This window comes from Heteronotia binoei, chromosome 1 (genome assembly GCF_032191835.1).
Source record: "Heteronotia binoei isolate CCM8104 ecotype False Entrance Well chromosome 1, APGP_CSIRO_Hbin_v1, whole genome shotgun sequence".
Lineage (NCBI taxonomy): Eukaryota > Metazoa > Chordata > Lepidosauria > Squamata > Gekkonidae > Heteronotia > Heteronotia binoei.
The window spans coordinates 274915920-274934329 of record NC_083223.1 but is presented as its reverse complement, the minus strand read 5'-3'; the positions used below and the strand labels follow the sequence as shown (position 1 = coordinate 274934329).

At 49.3% G+C, this 18410-nt stretch overlaps 2 protein-coding genes across 2 annotated transcripts; one reads left to right on the top strand and one right to left on the bottom strand.

The window, feature by feature from the left end:
- The first annotated feature begins 7985 nt into the window (after positions 1–7985).
- LOC132584850 (feather keratin Cos1-1/Cos1-3/Cos2-1-like) lies at positions 7986–8252 on the top strand. The gene has a single exon (XM_060256832.1). The coding sequence runs from the start codon at positions 7986–7988 to the stop codon at positions 8250–8252; it is 267 nt and encodes an 88-aa protein (XP_060112815.1).
- Positions 8253–17366: 9114 nt separating this feature from the next.
- On the bottom strand, positions 17367–17935 carry LOC132588682 (beta-keratin-related protein-like). Its single transcript, XM_060261059.1, has one exon. It carries the CDS (start codon positions 17918–17920, stop codon positions 17402–17404), a length of 519 nt encoding a protein of 172 aa, XP_060117042.1. The 5' UTR covers positions 17921–17935; the 3' UTR covers positions 17367–17401.
- Between the last annotated feature and the right edge of the window lie 475 nt (positions 17936–18410).

Genomic DNA, 18410 nt, shown 5'->3' with positions numbered 1-18410 from the left:
GCTAGATGGTTGGGGTCCCCACACCGAAAACAACGTCGGGGCCCCCCCGGGGCAGCCACCGCCTGCTTCTTGACTTTAGGTGGCTCAGCCTTCCCGGGGCTTGCTTTCGGCGTTCCCCTGCCGGCGGCCAGTGCTTGGCGCAGCATCGCCACTCGTTTCAGGTTGGTCTCCACCTCCCCCGCCAGCTGAATCCACCCCACCAGGGTATCGGGGCGGGCTTGCGTGAGCGCTCTATCCAGGATGCTCGGGTTCAGCCCATTGGTGAAGTGCTCGATCTTCATCACCTCGTTCCAGTTCCAAGCCCGGGCGGCGTTGGCCTGGAAGACGGCCGCGTACTCCCGGATGGATCGGGCCCCTTGCTTCATGTTCCGCAGCGCCGCCAGCGCTCGGGTTTCTTGCAGGGGGTCCTCGTACTGGGTCAGCAGGGCCTGCACGAAAGTGTTTACGAAATGGAGGACCGGGCTGTTGGTTTCGCATAGGCTCACATACCACTTCTTCGCTGCGCCCCGTAGCTTCGACCCGAGGTAGTCCACGCGGCTCATCTCATCGGGGAATGAGTCCCCCCAGTAGTGCATGTAGCTGTTTGCTTGGATCGCGAAGTAGTTCACTTCCTCCGGGTCCCCGTCGAACGTGGCGTCCAGCTCCCGGCCCCCCCCCAGGTCTCTTTGTCTGACCGGGGCAGGGGGGGCGCCGCTGGGGCTTGCGGGGCCGCTCCGGGTGGAGGAGCGGCGGGGCCCTGTCGAGCCGGGGGTCCCCGCGGACCCGCCGGGGCTGGCTGTTGCTGGCGAGCCCCGGTCACCCCCAGCGCTCTGCCCAGCGCGCGGTCAGGGTCTGCATCTGGTCCTTTAGGTCTCTCACCGCCCCGTCGATCTCCCTGCGGACCATCGCGCGAAACGTCTCGTACTCCTCATCGGTCTGGTCCTTGGGGCTCGCCCCTCCGTCCTCCGCTCCGCACTCGGCCCCTTCGCTTCCACTCTCGAGGTCCTGCGCCCCCGCGGCGCTGGCGCCTTCGCTCGCCTCGCCCGGGTGGACGGCGGCGGCCTCGGCCAGTTGGACCCGCTTGGTGTGGCGGGTCATGATCGCCTCCCGACGGACCGGGGCTTGATCCATCAGCGTAGTGGAGGTTCTTGGCTGGTATTGCCGTGGGGTCGCCACCAGCTGAAACTGTGGAGGAGAGGCCGCGGTCCTTCTGGCAGTATGGATGTGCCAGGGTGTCTCGGCCCCCTCCACTCTGGTTGGGAATCCTCCATTCTCCGGAGACTGTTCGGACATCGCCTTTTCAGTTGCCGGAAAGGTTGAACTCCAAGATAGGGAGTCCTTCAAAATGTCAAGTCGGCTGAATTCAATAACGAGTCTCTTGATAAAGTAGCAAGTTTATTGTAATCAGAACTGTGGACCATGGCAGAGATTGAAGGACTGAAACACATATGCACTAATCCAGTATTTAAAGTATGAATCTAAAGGATTCCTACGGGGGGCAATCTATGCAACACATCTTCACACTAGGATGCTACTTCTTTCGTTCCCAGACCGAAGTCTTGACACCCCATACTCCCCACAGAGAACAAGGCTGGGAAGGCGCCACTATCTTGTTCACAGGTTAGCATTTCAAAGCAGGTTACACAACAAAGGCATTTCTAGAGAGGGGGCAGGAGAGTGAGCTAGCAGCCCCCGGTGTACACTGTAAAGTACCCAGACTCCTTCACTTCAGAACCAACCTTAATACAGATATTGAGTAACCCATAGCAGACTTGACACAAGGGTTGCTGTTGTTTTTTTAATATATATATATAGCAAGAACTCCTTTGCATATTAGCCGGGATTAATTTGCACAGTAGGCCACACCCCCTGGAGTCACCATTGTTTCACACAGGGCTCTTTTTGTAGCAAGAGCCCAGCAGGAGCTCCTTTGCATAGTAGGCCACACCCCGTCCAACAGCCAGCTGGAACTGTGTTCCTGTGCGTTTCTGCTAAAAAAAAAAAAAAAAGCCCGGCATATTAGGCCACATACACCAATGTAGCCAATTCTCCTGGAGCTTACAGTAGGTCCTGTACTAAGAGTCCTGTAAGCTCTTGGAGGATTGGTTACATTGTGGGAGGGGCGGGGTCTAATATGCAAAGGAGTTCCTGCTACAAAAAAAAAATCCCTGGCACCAAACACATCCAAGGCCTATTGGCTTGCTATTTTTTCTTTGACCACTTGATGGCACAATTGCCAAGCTCACGGCGAAGGAACGCAGACACGGTGGCCATTCACCACAGCAGGAAGTGCTCAGCAAAGGGAGTCCAGAACGCGTGGAATCACAAACGCTCAAGCAAAATGGTGTCCAGTGTCACTTAAAGTTTGGCTTGAATGTTTTTTACAGGCTTGTCTCAAGAGAGAAGGGAGAATGACATATGCCCTCTTGAATAGGGACAGTCAGATCAAAATGCCATAGATACGTCATGCCGTGGCATTTTTTGTAGCAGGAACTCCATCGCATGTTAGGCCGCGCCCCCTTGATGCAGCCAATCCTCCAAGAGCTTACGGAAGGCCCTTGTCGAAGAGCCCTGTAAGCTCTTGGAGGATTGGCTACATCGGGGGGGGGCGTGGCCTGATATGCAAAGATGTTCCTGTTACAAAAAAAAGCCCTACATAATGCTAGCATACAGGAAAGTACCAACCATCACCACCACCAGGTGAACAGGAGGCATATTAAATAAAAAGACAATGTTTCTCTCCCGTTCTAACGTACTTGAACGTTTTTGCTTCTTCTCACGTTATGCAAGAGCCAGTTTGGAGTACTGGTTAAGTGTGTGGACTCTTATCTGGGTAGAACCGGCTTTGACTCCCCACTCCTCCACTTGCACCTGCTAGCATGGCCTTGGGTCAACCATAGCTCTGGCAGAGGTTGTCCTTGAAAGGGCAGCTGCTGTGAGAGCCCTCTCCAGCCCCACCCACCTCACAGGGTGTCTGTTGTGGGGGAGGAAGGGAAAGGAGATTGCGAGCCGCTCTGAGACTCTCTGGAGTGGAGGACGGGATATAAATCCAATATCTTCATCTACCTCACAGGGTGTCTGTTGTGGGGGAGGAAGGGAAAGGAGATTGTGAGCCGCTCTGAGACTCTTCGGAGTGGAGGGCGGGATATAAATCCAAAATCATCTTCTTCTAATAACTCCCGTTTATGGACTTCAGAGAGAAAACTGAATTAGGGCCACCAGGTCCTACTCAAGCAATATCTGGGGAGTTTAGGGGTGGAGCCAGGAACAAGGGTGTGACAAGCAAAACTGAACCCCAATCAAGTTCTGGCCATCACGTTTAAAGGGATTGCCTTCCCTTTAAATGCCTTCCCTCCGTCTAGAAGTAATGAAGGATAGCGGCATCTTCTTGGGGGGCTTATAGAATTCCTTGAAACTTGGAGGGTGTCTTGAGAAGAGGCACTGGATGCTATGCTGAAAATCTGATGCATCTACCTAAACAAAAATAGCTCCCCAGAGCCGCAGATACCCACAGATTCTCATTTATACCCTATGGGAATCGGTCTCCGTAAGGGTATAATGGAGTGCCCAGCAGATAACCCTGAAGCAGGGGGAGGACCTCCAAACCAGGGGATCCCCTGCCCCCCCACTGGGGTCGGCAACCCTAAAAATCGTAATAGCTTGTTTCCTACCCACAAAGCAGTTGACCAACACTGGATCGCCCTCTAGTGGCTATTTGTGAATAGCATTTTTATGAAGACGATTCTCTGATCACCACTTCCGCATCTACTCTTTGAGTGCACACCGAACATGGAGTGGGGTGGGGGGCTCCTTTTATCTGTGATTTGTATGTACAGAAATGTTTTCGGGATCAGTCTGTAACAGCAATGTGTGTATGTGCTTCTAGCTGTGTGTGGCCACTGTGTGACACAGTGTTGGACTGGATGGGGCATTGGCCTGAGCCAACATGGCTTCTCTTATGTTCTTATGTGACACAGAGTGTTGGACTGGATGGGCCATTGGCCTGATCCAACATGGCTCCTCTTATGTTCTTATGTGACACAGAGTGTTGGACTGGATGGGCCACTGGCCTGATCCAACATGGCTTCTCTTATGTTCTTATGTGGCACAGAGTGTTGGACTGGAGGGGCCACTGGCCTGATCCAACATGGCTTCTCTTATGTTCTTATGTGGCACAGAGTGTTGGACTGGAGGGGCCACTGGCCTGATCCAACATGGCTCCTCTTATGTTCTTATGTGACACAGAGTGTTGGACTGGAGGGGCCACTGGCCTGATCCAACATGGCTCCTCTTATGTTCTTATGTGGCACAGAGTGTTGGACTGGAGGGGCCACTGGCCTGATCCAACATGGCTCCTCTTATGTTCTTCTGTGACACAGAGTGTTGGACTGGATGGGCCACTGGCCTGATCCAACATGGCTCCTCTTATGTTCTTATGTTCTTAAGGTATTTCTGGCAAAACATAAGCATTGCATTCCATTGACGTGTTTTCATGGGCTTGATTTGTTTTCATATGAATCATAAGATCATAGAATCGTAGAGTTGGAAGGGACCTTCCAGGGTCATCTAGTCCAGCGGTGGCCAACGGCAGCTCTCCAGATGTCTTTGCCTACAACTCCCATCAGCCCCAGCCAGCATGGCCAATGGCTGGGGCTGATGGGAGTTGTAGGCAAAAAACATCTTGAGAGCTACCGTTGGCCACCCCTGATCTTATCCAATTCTCTGCACAATGCAGGAGATTCATAAATATCCCCCCGCCCCACATCCCCGGTGACCCCTGCTCCATGCCCAGAGCATGGCAAAAACCTCCAGGAACCCTGGAAAAACTGGCCTGGAGAAAAATTGCTGCCTGACCCCGAAGTGGCAATCAGCATTTCCCCTGGGCATGTAAGAAAGGGCTATGAGAACTGATGCAACCCTTCCTACCCTCCTTCTTATGGTCTGCCTAAGTTCACAGAATCAGCGTTATAATAATATAATAATAATAATAAATTTTATTTGTACCCCGCCCTCCCCCGCCGAAGCAGGCTCAGGGCGGCTAACAATACGGTGACCAATGGTGCACCAACAATAAAACAGTTATACTAGAAACATTAAATTAACATTAAACTAACCTTAAAAGCCTGAATTAAAACAATTAACTAAAACATTTTATGACGCTATCCTTGACACTCTTCTAGTTGATGCTGATGGCGGATTTTCAGTTATTCATAAGCTAATTTAAAAAGGGTGGTCTTGCAGGCCCTGCGGAACTGATCAAGGTTCCGCAGGGCCCGCACCTCCTCTGGGAGTTGGTTCCAGAGATGTGGGGCTGCGGCCGAAAAGGCCCGAGAGCGAGTATTCTGTAGTTTAATTTGTCTTGGCCCAGGGGTATTCAGTCTGTTCTTTCCTACTGACCTCAGTGCTCTCTGGGGTTCATACGGGGAGAGACGGTCCTTCAGGTAGGCTGGTCCTCGGCCATATAGGGCTTTAAAGGTGATAACCAGCACTTTGTACTGGACCCGGTATACAATCGGTAACCAGTGCAGTTCGCGTAGCCCCGGCCGTACATGTTCCCATCTTGGGAGACCAAGATGTCTCTTGGTTACTGTCAGATGTCCATCTAGGCTGTTCAAAAATGTCCAAGGAAGCAGAGCCCACCACCTCCCGAAGAAGCCCGTTCCGCAGAGGAACCACTCTAACTTTCAGGAAGTTCTTCCTAATGTTTCAGAAAAAACTTGGGGAAGGTTTGGGGAGGGATGGTGGCTCAATGGCAGAGCATCTGCTTGGTAAGCGGAAGGTCCCGGGTCCAGTCCTCGGCATCTCGAACTTAAAAGGGTCCAGGCAAATAGGCATGAAAAACCTCAGCTTGAGACCCTAGAGAGCTGCTGCCTGTCTGAGTAGAGAAGACTGACTCTTATGGACTGAGGGTCTGATTCAGTAGAAGGCAGCTTCATACGTTCAGTGTTGTTACTGTTTTAGGTGTGAGCTACCTTGAGCACTTTCCAGAAGAAGAAGAAGAAGATATTGGATTTATATCCCGCCCTCCACTCTGAAGAGTCTCAGAGCGGCTTACAATCTCCTTTACCTTCCTCCCCCACAACAGACACCCTGTGAGGTGGGTGGGGCTGGAGAGGGCTCTCACAGCAGCTGCCCTTTCAAGGACAACTCCTGCCAGAGCTGTGGCTGACTCAAGGCCATTCCAGCAGGTGCAAGTGGAGGAGTGGGGAATCAAACCCGGTTCTCCCAGATAAGACTCCGCACACTTAACCACTACACCAAACTTTCCAGAGAGACAGCCTACACATTTCCTGCACAAACATATGCATAAAGTTCAGTAAGGCTTCTGATAAAGTTCCCCATACTCTCCTTGTTGACAAGTTGGTAAAATGTGGTTTGGATTCTGTTACCATTAGGTGGATCTGTAATTGGCTGACAGATCGCACCCAAAGAGTGCTTGTGAATGGTTCCTCATCTTCTTGGAGAAGAGTGACAAGTGGAGTGCCTCAAGGATCTGTCCTGGGACCTGTTTTGTTCAACATCTTTATGAATGAAGGAATACAGGGAAAGCTTATTAAATTTGCAGATGACACTAAATTGGGAGGGGTTGCAAACACAGAGGGGTTGCAAACACAGAAACAGGATTCAGGATGACCTTGACAGGCTGGAAAACTGGGCTAAAATCAATAAAGTGAATTTCAACGGGGATAAATGTAAAGTTCTGCATTTAGGTAGGAAAAATCCAATGCATGTTTATAGGATGGGAGAGACTTGTCTTAGCAGTAGAATGTGCAAAAAGGATCTAGGGGTCTTAGTGGATCATACGCTGAACATGAGTCAACAGTGTGATGCGGTGGCTAAAAAGGCAAATGCAATTTTGGGCTGCATCAACAGAAATAAAGTGTCCAGATCACGTGAAGTGATGGTATCAGTTCATTCTGCTTTGGTAAGATCTCACCTGGAGAATTGTGTTCAGTTTTGGGCACCACATTTTAAGAAGGATATAGACCAGCTAGAACGAGTCCAGAGGAGGGTGGCGAAGATGGTGAGGAGTCTGGAGACCAAGGCCTAGGAAGAAAGGTTGAAGGAGCTGGGGATGTTTAGCCTGGAGAGGAGATGGCTGAGAAGTGATAGGATCACCATCTTCAAGTCCTTGAAGGGCTGTCATATAGAGGATGGTGTGGAATTATTTTCTGTGGCCCCAGAAGGTAGAAAGAGAACCAATGGGTTGAAATGAAATCAAAAGAGTTTTTGACTCAGCATCAGGAAGAACTTCCTGACCGTTAGAGCGATTCCTCAGTAGAACAGTGAAGAGCTAGTTTGGTGTAGTGGTTAAATGTGCGGACTCTTATCTGGGAGAACCAGGTTCGATTCCCCACTCCTCCACTTCCACCTGCTGAGATGGCCTTGGTTCAGCCATAGCTCTGGCAGAGGTTGTCCTTGAAAGGGCAGCTGCTGTGAGAGCCCTCTCCAGCCCCATCCACCTCAAAGGGTGCCTGTTGTGGGGGAGGAAGGTAAAGGAGATTGTGAGCTGCTCTGAGACTCTTCGGAGTGGAGGGCGGGAGATAAATCCAATATCTTCTTCTTCTTCCTCCTCAGGAGGTGGTGGGCTCTCTTTCCTTGGAGGTTTTTCAACAGAGGCTAGATGGCCATCTGACAGCGATGACGATCCTGTGAATTTAGGGGAAGGTGTTTGTGAGTTTCCTGCATTGTGCAGGTGGTTGGACTAGATGACCCTGGAGGTCTCTTCCAATTCTATGATTCTATGACTGTTAAGAGTGGTTCCTCAGTGGAACAGGCTTCCTCCTTGGGAGGTGGTGGGCTCTCCTTCCTTGGAGGTTTTTAAACAGAGGCTAGATGGCCATCTGACAGCGATGAAGATCCTGTGAATTTAGGGGAAGGTGTTTGCAAGTTTCCTGCACTGTGCAGGGGGTTGGACTAGATGACCCTTCTGACTCTATGATTCTAAATGTTACACCACGTTTACTCTGCAACATGCTGTCGTTTCAGCTTGACGTCCATCAGTCATGTGCTCCTACGGATGTCTGCCATGCAGCTCGGGATCTCTGACTCCTTGCGGCGTAGTGAGCGGCCTTAGCCCTTCCTGCGTCAATCAGCTACCCCCCGCGGAGGTGGTGATCCAGCCACCGGCAGTCATCTTGACGATCCCGGGGCCCATCCTCACTGCCAGCTGCGATCCTGTTTCCGTGGGCGGCTGCACACCTTGCATCCCCAGTTGTCCCCCGCGGTGCATGCCGAGACGGTCATCCTGCAACCCGTGTAAACCTTGCTAAACAGAAGACTCGGATAACCGGCTAGGAAACAACAATGGAAAGTTATCAGGACCGATTCAAAACTCCGTTCCCATTCAGAAATGATGAGCGCCCACAGTCCTGGCAGAAGTTAGCTGGCGCTTCAGGTGCTTGACAATTCTGCAAAACAAACAAAACACTCATAACCATAAATATGTATCTCTCTCTCATGCTTATGCTACATATAGATGTCTATTTTAAAAAACCGCTAGTGACATTGTGGTCTATTCCGGGGAAAAGATTTCTGAAAGATGCAGGGCTTATTTTGTCGCTGGAACTCCTTTGCAGTTTGGTGTAGCGGTTAAGTGTGCGGACTCTTATCTGGGAGAACCGGGTTTGATTCCCCACTCCTCCACTTGCAGCTGCTGCATTGGCCTTGGGTCAGCCATAGCTCTCGCGGGAGTTGCCCTTGAAAGGGCAGCTGCTGTGAGAGCCCTCTCAGCCCCTCACAGGGTGTCTGTTGTAGGGGGAGAAGATATAGGAGATGGTAAGCCGCTCTGGGTCTCTGATTCAGAGAGAAGGGCGGGGTATAAATCTGCAGTCTTCGTCTTCTATTAGACCATAGCACCCTGATGTAGCCAAACCTCCAAGAGCTTAAAGGACTCTTAGTACGGGGCCTACTGTAATCTCTTGGAGGATTGGCTACGTTAGGGGCATGTGGCCTAATATGCAAAGGAGTTCCTGCTACAAATAAAAGCCCTGGTAAAATGTATAGGTGGGCTTGGAAGGACGTTTCTGTCTAGCGCCCACTGAAATATTAAGAACATAAGAGAAGCCATGTTGGATCAGGCCTATGGCCCATCCAGCCCAACACCCTGTATCACACAGTGGCCAAAAATTTTTATATATACACACACACTGTGTCTAATAGCCACTGATGGACCTCTGCTCCATATTTTTATCTAAACCCCTCTTGAAGGTGGCTATGCTTGTGGCCGCCACCACCTCCTGTGGCAGTGAATTCCACACGTTAATCACCCTTTGGGTGAAGAAGTACTTCCTTTTATCCGTTTTAACCTGTCTGCTCAGCAATTTCATCAAATGCCCACGAGTTCTTGTATTGTGAGAAAGGGAGAAAAGTACTTCTTTCTCTACTTTATTTTTTGATTGCTGTAAAGGTCTAGGGAGCTACCAAGAGAGAGAAAAAAGCAATAAAAAAGCTGAGAGGGGATTCAAAAATATGGTAGAACATTGGCTTTGCAAGCACAAGGTCCCCGGCTCAACCTCTGACATCTCTTATTAAAGGACCAAGGAGAGGGTGATGTAAAAGACTGCCACAGACACCCTGGGTTGCTGCTACTGATTTTGATGGATCAGGGGTCTTCATCTATGTAAGGCAGTTTCCTGTATTCTTTTACCAGAAAAGCCTAATTTCACTGGGAACAAAACATCCTGATTCTTTACAGCTGCTATGGTTGGCTTGCTCTAAAGAGCTTCAGTGTTTTGCTCCCATACCAATTTTGAATCCATCCACAGACCTATAGCAACCCCTGTAGAGTTAAAAATAACTTTCACTGTCACTATCTGGGTTATTTCCGTTCAACTCACTCCAGAAGGCTTTCTGCCACACCTTGGTTTATTGCGATCCAATAGAGAAGCTGTTCAATTCTTGAGGTGAATTCTTATTTTGCGAAGTGGGAGAAGTGTACTTTGCCTTTGTCTCTTCTTTCTCAATAAAGTTCTCAGTGCATCATACTTACGCTGTCTTCTGCTTGATTGTGGAGTCCTTTTTCCAGTTCTGAAGGCCACTCAGGTCTGACATGTTGACAGAATTCACAATACCATAGAATCATAGAGTTGGTAGGGACCTCCAGGGTCATCTAGTCCAACCCCCTGCACAATGCAGGAAACTCACAAAACACATCCCCCCTAAATCCACAGGATCTTCATTGCTGTCAGATGGCCATCTAGCCTTTGTTTAAAAATATCCAAGGAAGGAGAGCCCACCACCTCCTGAGCAAGCCTGTTCCACTGAGGAATCACTCTAACGGTCAGGAAGTTCTTTCTAATGTTTAGCTGAAAACTCTTCTGATTTAGTTTCAACCCGTTAGTTCTGGTCCTACCTTCTGGGGCCACAGAAAACAATTCCACACCATCCTCTCAATGACAGTCCTTCAAGTACATGAAGATGGTGATCCTATCACCTCTCAGCCACCTCCTCTCCAGGCTAAACATCCCCAGCTCCTTCAACCTTTCCTCATAGGACTTGGTCTCCAGACCCCTCACAGGGGTAAAAACATATACAGGCTATACGACCTAATCCTGTTGGGTCCAGCCACAACTAGAAGATATAGACATGCACTGCGATGTGCCATGCCTGATGCTCCTCACTTAGAGTAGGGAGGGAGGAACAATCTGGTTACATATTGCTCAGGCACAGAGAGTGAGCATGGCTTTCTCTCTGGTTATAGTATTTTTGGAAAGGAAAAAGTCCTCCCAAAAAGGGGCTGGCTTTTTGGCAGGCAGTATCTAGTCTATTCTGGGTACCAGATTGGATGTCCACCTCTAGCCAATGAGCAGACCTGACTCTGGTCACCTGAATGGATCTCCAGGTATCAATGGGACAGGGGGAGGCTCCAAAGTGGCAGTTTGGGCAAAGCATGGGTGGAAGCATGGGTGGAGGGGATTAAACAAGCTATCCAAACTTGTCTAAAGATGACAATAGAGGGCCAGGTTGGTATCTAAGGTGACACCCGATCTATACAAAGATCTTCTGGGGAAGACTCTTCTTGCTCTTCTGGCTAGCACCGTCCTTTGTCTGAAGTTCCGTTTGACAAAGACTCGGGCGGTCTGGCAGGATCCACGCCTAAGCTAAGCTTGATTGCCTTATGTAGATGTAACAGATGTCGAGTACGTGAGCCTCTCGCTTCTCTGCCATGGAATCTGGCACTGCAGGAAGATGGTCTCTGATGATGTTAGCCTACCAACATGGCTTTCCTGGTCAAGGCTGGAAACCGCTTGCCCGGACAATTTCTGGCGACGCGACTTCTTCCACTGCAACGGCCAAGATGGTGAACGCACGGAGCGACTGGGAACTCATCTGTACTTCTGGCTAGCTCTCTCCCAGAGATATAGAGCGCTGTTGTAACACTGAGGCTGTTGGTATTCACATACGACTCTTATAAAACGGTGGATAAAACCCAAGTTTCACAGCAGATGCGTGTGAGTTAAATCTCCAGGCACCCTGGCAACCAAACGGGTGATTACGATGTCTGTATATAACTTAAATTAGGGGTCTCTTGCTCACAAGAGTAATGGAAATATTAACTGATGTCTCAGCTTGCTGGGGGGAAAGTGTAAAAGACTGGGGAAGGCAATGGCAAACCACCCCGTAAAAAAAAGTCTGCCGTGAAAACGTTGTGAAAGCAACGTCACCCCAGAGTCGGAAACGACTGGTGCTTGCACAGGAGACCTTTCCTTTTCCTTATCTGAAGTACCATGAAGCCATATTTGGAATACTGCAGTGTACACATCACCTGCTTTTAACGTTAGGCTTCAAAGGTATAAGGTGATTTCGAGATGGTACCTAACTCCTGCCCAACTTCCGCATTCGATTCCTGATATGTCCCCTCGCTGTTGGGAACGTTGTGGTTCTAAGGCTGCCTATTACCATGCTTGATGGTCATGACCGGTGATTGTCACCTTCTGGAAACAGGTGGTTAAGGAAATCTTCAGAATTACAGGGCTGAAGACCCCACTCTCTCCGAGTTTGATTCTTTTGAACCTTTGGGAATCTGGATTTGCTTTCATGCTCTAAGAGCCCGGTGGCGCAGAGTGGTAAAGCTGCAGTCCTGCAGTCCGAAGCTCTGCTCACGACCTGAGTTCAATCCCAGGTTGACTCAGCCTTCCATCCTTCCTAGGTTGGTCAAATGAGTCCCCGGCTTGCTGGAGGGAAAGTTGTCGATAACTGGGGAAGGCAATGGCAAACCACCTCGTAAAAAAAGTCTGCCGTGAAAACGTTGTGAAAGCAACGTCACCCCAGAGTCGGAAACGACTGGTGCTTGCACAGGGGACCTTTCCTTTCCTCTAATATAATGAGAGCCCCGTGGCGCAGAGTGGTAAAGCTGCAGTACTGCAGTCGGAACTCTCTGTTCACGGCCTGAGTTCTATCCCAGCGAAAGCTGGTTCAGGTTGCTGGCTCCAGGTTGACTCAGCCTTCCGTCCTTCCGAGATCGGTCAAATGAAGAAGAAGAAGAAGAAGAAGATATTGGATTTATATCCCGCCCTCCACTCCGAAGAGTCTCAGAGCAGCTCACAATCTCCTTTACCTTTCTCCCCCACAACAGACACCCCGTGAGGTGGGTGGGGCTGGAGAGGGCTCTCACAGCAGCTGCCCTTTCAAGGACAACCTCTGCCAGGGCTATGGCTGACCCAAGGCCATTCCAGCAGGTGCAAGTGGAGGAGTGGGGAATCAAACCCGGTTCTCCCAGATAAGAGTCCTCACACTTAACCACTACACCAAACTGGCTCTCCCCGGCTTGCTGGAGGGAAAGTTTTCAATAACTGGGGAAGGCAATGGCAAACCACCCCGTAAAAAAAAGTCTGCTGTGAAAACGTTGTGAAAGCAACGCCACCCCAGAGTCGGAAACCCTGGAAAAGGCCCCTCTATACTTTTCATACGTGATGTTCGATAAATATGGGGCTGCAGCAAATCCAGACCAAGATTTTAACTTGCTATGCATGCTAGGGGGGAAGCTACAATAAGAGTGGTTCAGCGATGGAGCCAGCTGCCGAGGGAACTGGTGAGCTCTCCCGCACTGGCAGTGTTCAAACAGTAGCTGGACAAGCACTTGTCAGAGATGCTCTAGTCTGATCCATGTTGGATCAGGCCAGTGGCCCCTCCAGTCGAACACTCTGTGTCACATAAGAACATAAGAGAAGCCATGTTGGATCAGGCCAATGACCCATCCAGTCCAACACTCTGTGTCACATAAGAACATAAGAGAAGCCATGTTGGATCAGTCCAATGGCTCATCCAGTCCAACACTCTGTGTCACATAAGAACAGAAGAGAAGCCATGTTGGATCAGGCCAATGGCCCATCCAGTCCAACACTCTGTGTCACATAAGAACAGAAGAGAAGCCATGTTGGATCAGGCCAATGACCCATCCAGTCCAACACTCTGTGTCACATAAGAACATAAGAGAAGCCATGTTGGATCAGTCCAATGGCTCATCCAGTTTAACACTCTGTGTCACATAAAAACAGAAGAGAAGCCATGTTGGATCAGGCCAATGGCCCATCCAGTCCAACACTCTGTGTCACATAAGAACAGAAGAGAAGCCATGTTGGATCAGGCCAATGACCCATCCAGTCCAACACTCTGTGTCACATAAGAACATAAGAGAAGCCATGTTGGATCAGTCCAATGGCTCATCCAGTCCAACACTCTTTGTCACATAACAACAGAAGAGAAGCCTTTTTGGATCAGGCCAATGGCCCATCCAGTCCAACACTCTGTGTCACATAAGAACATAAGAGAAGCCATGTTGGATCAGTCCAATGGCTCATCCAGTCCAACACTCTGTGTCACATAAGAACAGAAGAGAAGCCATGTTGGATCAGGCCAATGGCCCATCCAGTCCAACACTCTGTGTCACATAAGAACATAAGAGAAGCCATGTTGGATCAGGGTTGGAATAGATAACTTGTGTGGCCCTTTCTAACTCTGTGATCCTATGATTCTATGGACCAGAAACTAGTACAGAGACTCTGTTACGATGAAAAAAAAAAAAGTGAAACGAATGAACTCACACTTTCCATATAAATTAATGTTGTGTATGTGAACTGGAATGCGTATATTTAACTGTGTACTTGCCTGGCTGGTGTAGTGAGCCGGTTTGGTGTTGCGGTGAAGTGGGCGGACTCTTCTCTGGGAGAACCGGGTTGGATTCCCCACTCCTCCACTTGCACCTGCTGGAATGGCCTTGGGTCAGCCATAGCTCTCACAGAGCTATCCTTGAAAGGGCAGCTGCTGTGACAGCCCGCTCCAGCGCCACCCACCTCACAGGGTGTCTGTTGTGGAGGAGGAAGATAAAGAAGATTGTAAGGTGCTCTGAGACTCTGAAATTCGGGGTGGAGGGTGGGATATAAATCCAATATAATCATCATTATATTGGGGCTCTTAAGCTTGGGGCTCTTTAGCTTGGAGAAACGTCGACTCCGGGGGGACATGATAGAGGTTCACAAGATTATGCATGGGATGGAGAAAGTAGAGAAAGAAGTCCTTTTCTGCCTTTCTCACAATACAAGAACTCGTGGGCATTCAATGAAATTGCTGAGCAGTCAGGTTGAAACAAAGAGAAGGAAGTACTTCTTCACCCAGAGGGTGATTAACATGTGGAATTCACTGCCACAGGAGGTGGTGGCGCCTACAAGCATAGCCAGCTTTTAGAGGGGATCGGATAAAAATATGGAGCAGAGGTCCATCAGTGGTTATTAGTCACAGTGTATATATATATATTTGGCCACTGTGTGACACAGAGTGTTGGACTGGATGGGCCATTGGCCTGATCCAACATGGCTTCTCTTATGTTCTTATGTGACACAGAGTGTTGGACTGGATGGGCCATTGGCCTGATCCAACATGGCTTCTCTTATGTTCTTATGTGACACAGAGTGTTGGACTGGATGGGCCATTGGCCTGATCCAACATGGCTTCTCTTATGTTCTTATGTGGCACAGAGTGTTGGACTGGATGGGCCATTGGCCTGATCCAACATGGCTTCTCTTATATTCTTATGTGACACAGAGTGTTGGACTGGAGGGGCCACTGGCCTGATCCAACATGGCTTCTCTTATGTTCTTATGTGACACAAAGTGTTGGACTGGATGGGCCACTGGCCTGATCCAACATGGCTTCTCTTATGTTCTTATGTGACACAGAGTGTTGGACTGGAGGGGCCACTGGCCTGATCCAACATGGCTTCTCTTATGTTCTTATGTGACACAAAGTGTTGGACTGGATGGGCCACTGGCCTGATCCAACATGGCTTCTCTTATGTTCTTATGTGACACAGAGTGTTGGACTGGAGGGGCCATTGTCCTGATCCAACATGGCTTCTCTTATGTTCTTATCATCATCCTCTTTTTTTCTTCTTCTCATTGGTGCCCATAGGACTGAGCTTGGGGACTTGGGAACAATGGACAGTAGGATCCACATCCCTGCTGCCTTGCTCCAATCACACCCCCCCCCCTGCTGGTTTGAGTGGTCCAATAGCGTGCTTGCGTGGGAATGCTGAGTGTATATAAGTTGGCCCAGTTCTCCAGCCTTCGAGTTCAGCCCTATACTCTGTTGTATTGCCATAAAGAGCTATGATCACTACCTCCTCACCTCTTCCTCGCGTTGAACCCGCTATATTAGAATTAAGAAGATATTTGTGTATAGATAAGTTTGTATTCTGCCTGAAGATATAAATGATTAGTCAACCTAGAAGGTGCATCCTTATCAACTGGGGCACAAGCTATTCTTAGGAGATGATCTCTAAAGTCCTATCGATAGTGTAGTCTGAATGGATTGGAAGCTTCTACTTACAGGGTTCTTAGTACAGGGCCTCTTGTAAGTTCCAGGAGGACTGGCTACATTGGGGGTGTGGCCTAATCTGCAAAGGAGTCCCTGCTACAAAAAAGCCTTGATCCTTAACCCTAACCATATATTCAAGGATTTTTAATGTACTCAAGTAATTGCTCTACTTTAATTGATGGGGCAGTAATGGATGGCGTCATTTTCTTTCAACCCTTTTCAGTGTTAAACGATATGGTGATAAAACAAATGGCATAGGGGTATGGAAATAAAGGGTACAATAGAAACAAAGGCTGTAAAATGGAAGCAAAGGTTGCATCGCCTGAGTACTATACGCCCATAACAAACTAGAAACAATATTGTGGTGCACCTCTTGTCGGGAATTAAATGTTCTGATATAGAAATGCTGACTAGACATCCAGAATTGCTTAAGTGTTATATGCAGGATGGAATTCTAGCAGGAGCTCCTTTGCATATTAGGTCATACCCCCTCCCGCGATGTAGCCAATCCTCCAAGAGCTTACAAAAGAGAGCCTTGTAAGCTCTTGGAGGATTGGCTACATCAGGGGGTGTGGCCTAATATGCAAAAGAGCTTCTGCTAGAATTCAGCCCCTAGTGGTTACATGTATGCCTAAATCAGGCCAAACAGAGCCATCCATAACCTATGCCTGCCATAATAGTTCTCTCTGTGCACCATGTGCAGCAAGGTTAAGGACTGTATGTTCTTTCTCAGAGCTGTTCAGGCTCATCGGCAAAGAGGACAAACCACAGGAATCCCTTGTGGTGATACAAAGGACGCCGGAACCATCCCTCATTGTTGTCGCCTACACTTCTTCCCCTTTAAAGGATTTATAGGTCTCTTCAAGGCCAAATTAACTGATGAACTTCTAGAAGACCAAAGGAATTCTATGCATGCTGCATGTAAGAGCCAGCTTGGTGTAGTGGTTAAGTGTGTGGACTCTTATCTGGGAGAACTGGGTTTGATTCCCCACTCCTCCCCTTGCACCTGCTGGAATGGCCTTGGGTCAGCCATAGCTCTAATAGGGAGTCAGTTGAGTGTAGTGGTTAAGTGCATGGACTCTTATCTGGGAGAACCGGGTTTGATTCCCCACTCCTCCACTTACACCTGCTGAAATGGCCTTGGGTTAGCCATAGCTTTTGTAGGCATTATCCTTGAAAGGGCAGCTGCTGTAAGAGCTTTCTCAGCCCCACCCACCTCACAGGGTGTCTATTGTGGGGGAAGGAGATAAAGGAGATTGTAAGCCGCTCTGAGACTCTGATTCAGAGAGGAGGGCGGGGTATAAATCTGCGGTCTTCTTTTAAAAGCAAAACCAAGACACAAATGCTGGAATGCAGACTGAGCTTTAATGGGGAAAGAATCAATGGAAACAGTTACACAAGGAGAGAGAAATGAAGATGGCAAAGAATATCAGCATTCTTCACAGACTTGAAGCTTTCAGATGAAACGGTGGAGAGTTCGCGCAAACGTTCTTCAGTTCAGCGGTGTTTCCGCAAGTCAAGGTTTTCAGACTCATTGATGGGTCTTATCTTCCAGTTCCTGATTGTTGCCGGGACCGTGCATAGATTCTCCTCAGATTCAATAGAGGAATCAACAGATGCTGCCGCGACGTCCCAGGAGAGACCTTTTCCCAATCCATGAACCCCTCCTCAGGCCTAAACGGGAACCCCAGCCCCAGCCTCCATATTGGCCTCCGAACCCCCCATAGGAGCCTAGTCCTGCCACCCCAGTGCCGCTAATGGCACATGGAGCATTGCCTCCCACAGTAACTGGTTCCCCAGTGGCAGAGAGGATGGGTCCTGGGAGGGTCAGGACAACAGGTGGTGGCTGGACCACGACTTCTGCGGGTGGGATCTGGTTGATGCAGGAAGGGTTGACTCCAGCCAGGGTGCCCAGACTGCCGGAAGTTTCAGCTATGGCAGGACCATGGGCCCAGCCGAGACCGTAACCCAGACCTCCATGTGCAAGGCCGAGACCTCCATAGCCATAGCCGAGACCTCCATACCCACAGCCAAGGTTTCCCCAGCCAAGCCGTGCAGATCCAAAGCCAACTGTTGGAGTGGAGGCAACGGATGGAACAGCGAACTCTGGACCACAGTAGCCAGGCATTTTTGGATGGAGGTGAATCTGAAACAAAAGGTAAGGAAACAGCAGTTGTGATCCTTCTTCTTTTTCCATCCTTAACGCCCACCAAGCAGTCTTTGCTCATCTTCAGTAACTCTCAAAGACAATCCCACATTTCTTGACTTTTTACCGTTCCCTTATCCCATGGAGAACAATCTAACGCAGTAGCTGACTATATAGAGTCATGATAAATGAGTTAGGGTGTCCTCCTCATCTAGCAGCCCCGTGGCGCACCGTGGTAAAGCAGCAGTACTACAATACTGTGATCTGAACTCTCTGCTCACGACCTGAGTTCTATCCCAGCGAAAGCTGGTTCAGGTAGCCGGCCCATGGTTGACTCATCCTTCCATCCTTCCGAGGTCGGTCAAATGAGTACCCAGCTTGCTGGGGGGGGAGGGAGTGTAAAAGACTGGGGAAGGCAATGGCAAACCACCCCGTAAAAAAAGTCTGCCATGAAAACGTTGTGAAAGCAACG

Bases quoted from the DNA above. Each gene is read 5' to 3' on its own strand.
- LOC132588682 (XM_060261059.1), bottom strand. From the start codon at position 17,920: ATGCCTGGCTACTGTGGTCCAGAGTTCGCTGTTCCATCCGTTGCCTCC.
- LOC132584850 (XM_060256832.1), top strand. From the start codon at position 7,986: ATGTGCTCCTACGGATGTCTGCCATGCAGCTCGGGATCTCTGACTCCT.